Source organism: Orycteropus afer, unplaced genomic scaffold (genome assembly GCF_000298275.1).
Source record: "Orycteropus afer afer isolate SDZICR_OR568_19922 unplaced genomic scaffold, OryAfe1.0 scaffold01161, whole genome shotgun sequence".
Lineage (NCBI taxonomy): Eukaryota > Metazoa > Chordata > Mammalia > Tubulidentata > Orycteropodidae > Orycteropus > Orycteropus afer.
In genome coordinates this window covers 49,583-56,485 of record NW_006922748.1, presented here as the reverse complement: position 1 = coordinate 56,485, position 6,903 = coordinate 49,583, and the positions used below count along the sequence as shown (strand labels likewise).

Here is a 6,903-nt window from a genome sequence, read left to right as displayed (position 1 = left end):
CATTGTATTCCTGCTGTTCAACCATCGTCATTATCCAGTTCCAAGTTTCCATGTCATCCTTGGCAGAAACTGCTAAGCAATGAGTCCTCCATGCCCCCTCACTCCTGTGCACCTGCCCCGGTAAACACTCAAGAATTTCATCTCTGCACACTTGTCTCTCCTGGATAATTTCACGGAGTCCCTGGGTGGCGCATATGGTTAAACAGTTGGCTCCCAGATGAAAGATTGGCGGTTCAAACCCCTCCAGAGGTGCCTCAGGAGACAGGCCTGGCGATCTGCTTCCAAAAGGTCATGGCCTGGAAAACTCTGCTCTGCGCACATGGGATCACTGTGAATCAGATTGACTCGACAGCACTAAAGACAGCAGCAGCCCTCACAGAAGCAGATAGCCAGCCCTTTCTTCCTTGCACAGCGGAGTGGATTCAGTCAGCCAACCTTTTGGCTAGTCATTGAATGCATAATCATTTGTGCCGTGCCATCCAGGGACTTCTTTGGAGGCTAGAAGTCTGAAATTAAGGTGTTAGCAAGACCTTGTTGTCACTGAAGACTCTAGGGGATGGTCCTCCCTTGTCTCTTGTACCTTCTGGTGGCTCCAGGGGTTCCCTGGCTTGTGGTTACATCACTCCAGTCTCTGCCTGTGTCTTCACGTGGCCTTCTCCTCTGTGTCTGTGTCTTCTGTTTTTATTATGATACTACTCAGATGGCATTAGGACCCCCTACTTCATTATGAGGAGCTATGGTAGCATAGTGCATAAGGCACTTGACTGCTAACCAGAAGGCTGGCAGATCAAACCCACCAGCCACTCCTCAGAAGAAAGACTGGGCGATCTACTTCAGTAGTGATACTGCCTCGACAACCCAAGGAGGGGTCTGTATGAGTTGAGGCCGACTCAATGACATATAACAACAACAACAACTTCATTTTGACCCTGTGCTGTTTCCAAACAAGGTTCTCTTCACAGGTACCAGGGGTGAGGACTTGAACAGATCTTTTCAGGGGCACAGCTCAGTCTGTAAGAGCCCCCTAGCAGTCCTGGCAGGAAGTGGCAGAAGCTGCAGAGCAGGACATGGTGAGGGGTCAGGAGGAACGCAGTGTGGGCCCAGCTTTTCCACCCTGGTCCTCCCTGCTGAGGGCCTCCGGCAGCCAGCCCACCTGCTCATCACCTTTGCACGGAGCAGAAATCCTGGCGTAGGGGTGGAGGACCCAGGAAGCAAGGTAAGCACAAGTTTACATGTGCTTACTTACTAATCTGTAGCAAACAGTTTACTGTTCACTGCAGATTAGTTAAGTAAGCACCCATACACTCATGCTTAGTCTTTCTGGGTCCTCCATCGCTGTCAGGAATTTTAAATTTGAAAAGAGGCTTTGATTCTGTAGGAAGGTGCAATAGGGTTGGAGAAAAACAGATGCCAGCCATACCTAGAAACAGTATCTTTTTTTCTTTTTTATTATGATTTGGGTGAAAGTTGACAGAGAAAATTCACTTTCCATACTAGCAGCTCACATACACTTTGTCTCATGACATTGACTACAATTTACCACAAAGCAACAGCTCCCCTCCCACTTCCTCCCCATAGTTACCTCTCCCCTGTGTCCTTCCCTCTCATGCACTCCTGCCCCCTGAGCTGTCTCCTTGTGCATATAAAACCCTTCTATTCTCCCATGATTGATCTCTGTAAGAAGTATACGTACCTAATGTAAATGTTCAGCTCATATGCCTGTTTTGTTTTTTTTTTTTTTGGCTGGAAGCTACAGGAAAGGATTCAGTTACAGACCTGGAGGGAAGCTAGGGGCCATAGCCTCAGTGGTTCCATCAGGCTCTGTTGGACCTGCAAACCTGATCCCTAGTCCCCTACACACACCCTTTTTTTTTTTTAATGATTTTGAGTTTTGTTCCACATTGTAGAAGCAGAATCTTTGATGTGATGAAAAAATGTGAAATGGTTCACTACCGATTACTAAGTAAACACAAGGAAGCCTGTGCTTTAGCTTGCTTATTGAATAATCTGCCCCTGCCCTGGTGGCATAGTATTTAAGCACTTGGCTGCTAACTAAAAGGTTGACAGTTTGAACCCATTAACCGCTCTGTGGAAGGAAGATGTGGCTGTCTGATTCTATAGAGATGACAGCCTTGGAAACCCTGTGGGGCAGTTCTACTCTGTCCTCTAGGGGCGCTGTGAGTCAGAATCAACTCCAGGGCGGTGGGTGTGGTTTGGGCTTTGCCTCAGTGAAGATTGTCAGCCTTGGAAACCCTGTGGGGCAGTTTTACTCTGTCCTCTAGGGGCGCTGTGAGTTGGAATAGACTCCACGGCAGTGGGTTTGGTTTGGGCTTTGTTTAGTAAAGATTAAGGAGCTCTGGTGGTGTAGTGGATAAGATATTTGGCTTCTAACCAGGTCAGGAGTTCAAACCCACCAGCTGCTTTGCAGAAAAAAGATGGGGCAATCTACTTCTGTAAAGATTACAGCCTCAGAAACCTGATGAGGGTCTCTATGAATTGGGATTGACTTGATGGCGGTGCGTTTGGTTTGGTTTTTTGATTAGTAAAGATTACAGCCTTGGAAACTCTGTGGGGCAGTTCTACTCTGTCCCCTAGGGGCACTGTGAGTTGGAGTTGTAATCCACTTGACGGTAGTGGGTTTTGTACTCTGGGTGGGGGGTGAGGGTTTGCACTGACTTGTTTTTGTTTGAGCAGAGAAGAGGCCAGACCATAGCTGGGTTCTGGAGGGAAGTCGTGGGGTTGGAGTGAGGACCCTCTGCTGCCCATGGGGCAGGATGCTTACTCTCTGACAGACTGGATGGTCTCCTTAGCTTTTGTTCTTTTCTCCCTGCAGAGGTTCATCTGAGATAGAGGAAGCATGTGAAGTCAATACCAGAGCCGCAAACAATGTTCAAAATGGCCAAAAACCGGAGCAGTAGGTGATAGGCCACGTGCCTCAGCTAGAGAGCTGCCTCACTCCTGCTTCTCTTTGCCCTTGGCTCCCAGTCCTGAAGGCCCAGCCAGGAGGGCTGCCTAGCGTTCCCTCTCTTTTCATGCCATCTGCTGCCATCTCTGGCTGGCTGCATGGTGGTCGTTTGATGTCCACTGGGTGGGTTTACACCTTGGTCATGGGATTGGAGACAGGCTGTGAAGCCGGGAGGTAAATGGATTATTGACTCCAGAGCCTCGTGCATTGGTGTGCAAGTTGAAGCTCTTTGATGGCTCTGTCCCTAAATCAAGATCTAAGATGTCACTGAAACTGTCACCTGGCTTCTTTCAGAGTCTGAGTTCTAGGCTGGGAAGAGAGTGGCAGGGAGCAATTTCAAGCAGTAATGTTCTTGGTTTCTCTTATAGGGAGCCCCACCAAGAAGTCTTGGAGGGTGGTTCTTCTTGTTGGGGGCCGGTGAGCTGATTCCTACTCATAGTGACCCCATGTGATGGTGTAGAGCTGCCCCATAGGGTTTCCTAGGCTGTCTTCTTGATGGAAACACATCCCCAGGTCTTTCTACTGAGCAGCTGCTGGCTGAGTTCAAACTGCTGACCTTTTGGTTAGCAGCCAAGTGTTTAACTGTTGCACCACCAGAGCACCTTAGGGTCACTCTGAGTGGAATCGACTTGATGGCACATGACCTGCTTGGAGGGAGGGCCAGATACAAGGCAGCTTTCTGGAGGAGAGATTAAAATTATAATGATCATATTAAATCCACCTGCCATTTCTGCACACTTTGCTGAGCTCCAGGCCCTCATCACTTATTGAATTATGACGGCAATCCTATGAGAAGAGGTACCATTACTACCACGTTTAATAGATTTGGAAACTGAGGCTCGGCTGAGCCCCTCGCCCAAGGTGTCACACCTACTGAGTGAGAGGCCCAGGATTCAGAAGCTGGGCTGTGACTCCAGAGCCCGGGCACTTCACCTGGCCATGAGTTGCTTCACTCGGCTTTGTGTCACAGCTCCAACTGACTGTGTGGCCTGGGAAGCCACTTGACCTCTCCTTATCTGCTTCCTCCTCAGTGTTATTGTCGTTGTTATTGTTAGGTGCCATTGAGTCATCTCCGACTCGTAGTGACCCCGTGTACAACAGAACAAAACACTGCCCAGTCCTGCAACAGCCTCACAATCCTTGCCATACTTGAGCCCATTGCTGCAGCCACTGTGTCAGTCCATCTCGTTGAGGGGCATGCCCTTCTTCATTGACCCTCCACTTTACCAAGAATGATATCCTTCTCCAGGGAATGGTCCCTTCTGACAAAATGACCAAAGAAGGAGAGACAATGTCTGGCTATTCTTGCTTCTAAGAAGCATTCTGGCTGCACTTCTTCCAGGACAGATCTGTTCATTTTTCTGGCAGTCCATGGTATTTTCAGTATATTTCACCAACACCACAACTCAAACACATCAGTCTTCCTTATTCGTTGTCCAGCTCTCACATGCGTACACAGTACAATGGAGAAAATAACAGCCTGACCCCTCAGGCCAGGGCATAGATCCGTGGCCTCAGTGCGGAGGGAGTGGCGGTGCCTGTGAGCCTCCCTGACTCCTGTTAGCCATCCTTGTTGTGTGTTGTTGTTGTTTCTGACTGATGATGACCCTTGTGACAGTGGAACTGCTCCACAGGGTTTTCCTGCTGTGACCTTTTGAAAGCAGATCACAAGGCTTGTCTTCTGAGGTGCCTGTGTGGGTTTGAACCACTAACCTTGCAGCTGATAGCCGAGCACTGAGTTGTTGATGCCAGGCCTCGCCTGTTAGCTGTACTGGGCAGCGGAGCTCCTGAGGACTCTGAAGGGTGCCTAATGCAAGTTGCCCAGCCTTTCCTTCTGTGTGCTCTCACTGCAGTGGGGACAGGCACATCAAGGACATGAGTGCCATGTCTGGGCATCTGGCACCCACAGCAATAACCTGAAGGAGGGCCTCCTGGGAGGTGTGGCTGCTGGGACACGCCTGGTGTCTGTCGGCAGGTGGTGTGTTTAATTGAATTGCCCCTTTCTTCCCTCACCCACTCTCTTTGCTCGCCATCCCCACTGCTCGCCTACAGTGCTGTCTGGTGGGGGCTCAGAACTCTGGTTCGAGGCTCCCCTTGGGAGGATTGCCATGGTCAGGAGGGGAGGCCTTGGGTCAGTACCCTGTGTGCGTCTCAACTTTGTCTGCTTTCTTGGAGCCGTAGGGCTTCCCCACTGGTATTGGGGTGCAGGGTGCATTTGGACCAAGGGCCTGGTGTGTCCAGACCTGTACTAGAGGCCCCCTGTCCCCAAGCCCACACCCCCATGTCTCCCCAGGCCATTGTCCACTATGAACAGTCCACAGACTACTACAAAGGTGAGGAGTCCAACAGGTAACCAGGCCAGTGGCTTCCATGTCTCATCTGCCCTGAGTTCTCGGAGGCCAAGGGGCCTGCCACCACCCACCCTCTCTCCTCCCTTCCTTGCTCAGCCAGCAAGGGTCTGCTGAAGGTGGCCGGCTATGCCGCACAGCTGGAGCAGTACCAGAAGGCTGTGGACATCCACGAGCAGGTCGGGCCCTCCCCATGTCCATACCTCCCTATCGGCCCCCTCACCATCACCTTGTACTCAGCCTGGCTGTACGCCACCTCAACCCACCACCCCAGGAGGCACACACACATGCTTGTGCATGCACATGCAGCATCTCTCTTGCCCATGTCACAAATGCTTCCTGGGCAGTCTCTAGTGGGGCAGACAGACAGGAACTAGAGTTGGGGCCAGAGGAAGGATGGCCAAGGCCCACAGTGGCTGTGGGCAGGGATGGGGAGCAGGGTCCTTTGTCTGCAGGGAGGAGGGAGTATCACATGGGTGCCCAGGCTCCCCTTGCTGTGTGGGGGTCATTGGGCAGGACCAGGCTGCCCTGGCAGCTGGCCTTGGAGGAGAGGGGTTGGGCACCGCCTCATGTGTTCCCACTACTGCTGCCTCCCTGCCCACTGAAGTGCCAGCTTCCTGAGGCCCTGACAGCAGCCGCCTTCACCCACGCTCAGATGCCACAGACAGCCGACAGACACCTGGCATCAGCCTGTGCAGCACAGCCTTGTCTTGCCTTGCCCTCCGTCTCTCCGCTCTCAGTCACAGACTTGCCAGTTCTGACTTCCCAGAGCAAGGTCCCAAGGCCCTAGGCAAATGGGTCTCCCCTGGGCGTGGGCCTGCCCCTAGCAGGCCCCCAAGTGCCTGGCAGACGATCCTGCCCCTTGGTTGCCCACCCCGAGCTCACGGTGTAACTTCCACGTGGCCACAGGTGGGGACCAATGCCATGGACAGCCCCCTCCGCAAGTACAGTGCCAAGGACTACTTCTTCAAGGCCGCCCTCTGCCACTTCTGCATCGACATGCTCAATGCCAAAGTGAGCTCAGCCTTCCCCTGATGCCAGCCATGGTCTCCCAGGGATGCCACATCTGTGGCCCTGGGCCACATGGACACAGGCCACGTCACCTGGGCCCTTCGCAGAGGGGTTGTCTCTCATGACTTCCTGTCAGTGTTTGGTTGGGAAATGTACATTCTCATGTGGCACGTTTTTGCTCTCCTGTCACCTGCCTGACACCAGGGCATTTGAGTTTTCAGCTCCTGGCTGGCTGGTGCCAGCCTCAGAGCTAGCCACTTCTCTCTGGAGGTGTGTGTTCTGGATCCTTACTGCACCCCATGAAGTAGGCATGGTATCACCCCAGCTTACAATTGGAGACACAGGCCGAGGTGAGAGGCCCTGGTCAGGGTTCCCTGCTAGCAAACAGAGCTTTCCACCCCCAACCGCATTACAGCCACAGCCGCATAGCCCACTGGTTTGCAGGGCTTCTTGTCCGTGGAGGCAGTAGTGCTAGGGAAGAGGGCATGGCCAAGGGGAAAGAATTAGTGGATGGAAGGCTGGGCAATCTACTTCCATAAAGATCTACTGCCTCAGAAACCCAATGGGGGTCACTATGAG

General features: G+C 52.3%; 1 protein-coding gene across 1 annotated transcript in view; it reads left to right on the top strand.

Moving 5' to 3' along the window:
• The window catches only part of LOC103212923 (alpha-soluble NSF attachment protein-like), a gene marked incomplete at its 3' end in the record, with an annotated part of 29,672 nt that extends 23,345 nt beyond the window's left edge, over nucleotides 1-6,327 (top strand). The window contains exons 2-4 of the mRNA XM_007958844.1: nucleotides 5,259-5,313; nucleotides 5,407-5,492; nucleotides 6,223-6,327. Of these exons, the coding sequence (XP_007957035.1) occupies nucleotides 5,259-5,313; nucleotides 5,407-5,492; nucleotides 6,223-6,327 (246 nt within the window). The remainder of the gene's footprint in view (nucleotides 1-5,258; nucleotides 5,314-5,406; nucleotides 5,493-6,222) is intronic.
• Nucleotides 6,328-6,903: the final 576 nt, after the last annotated feature.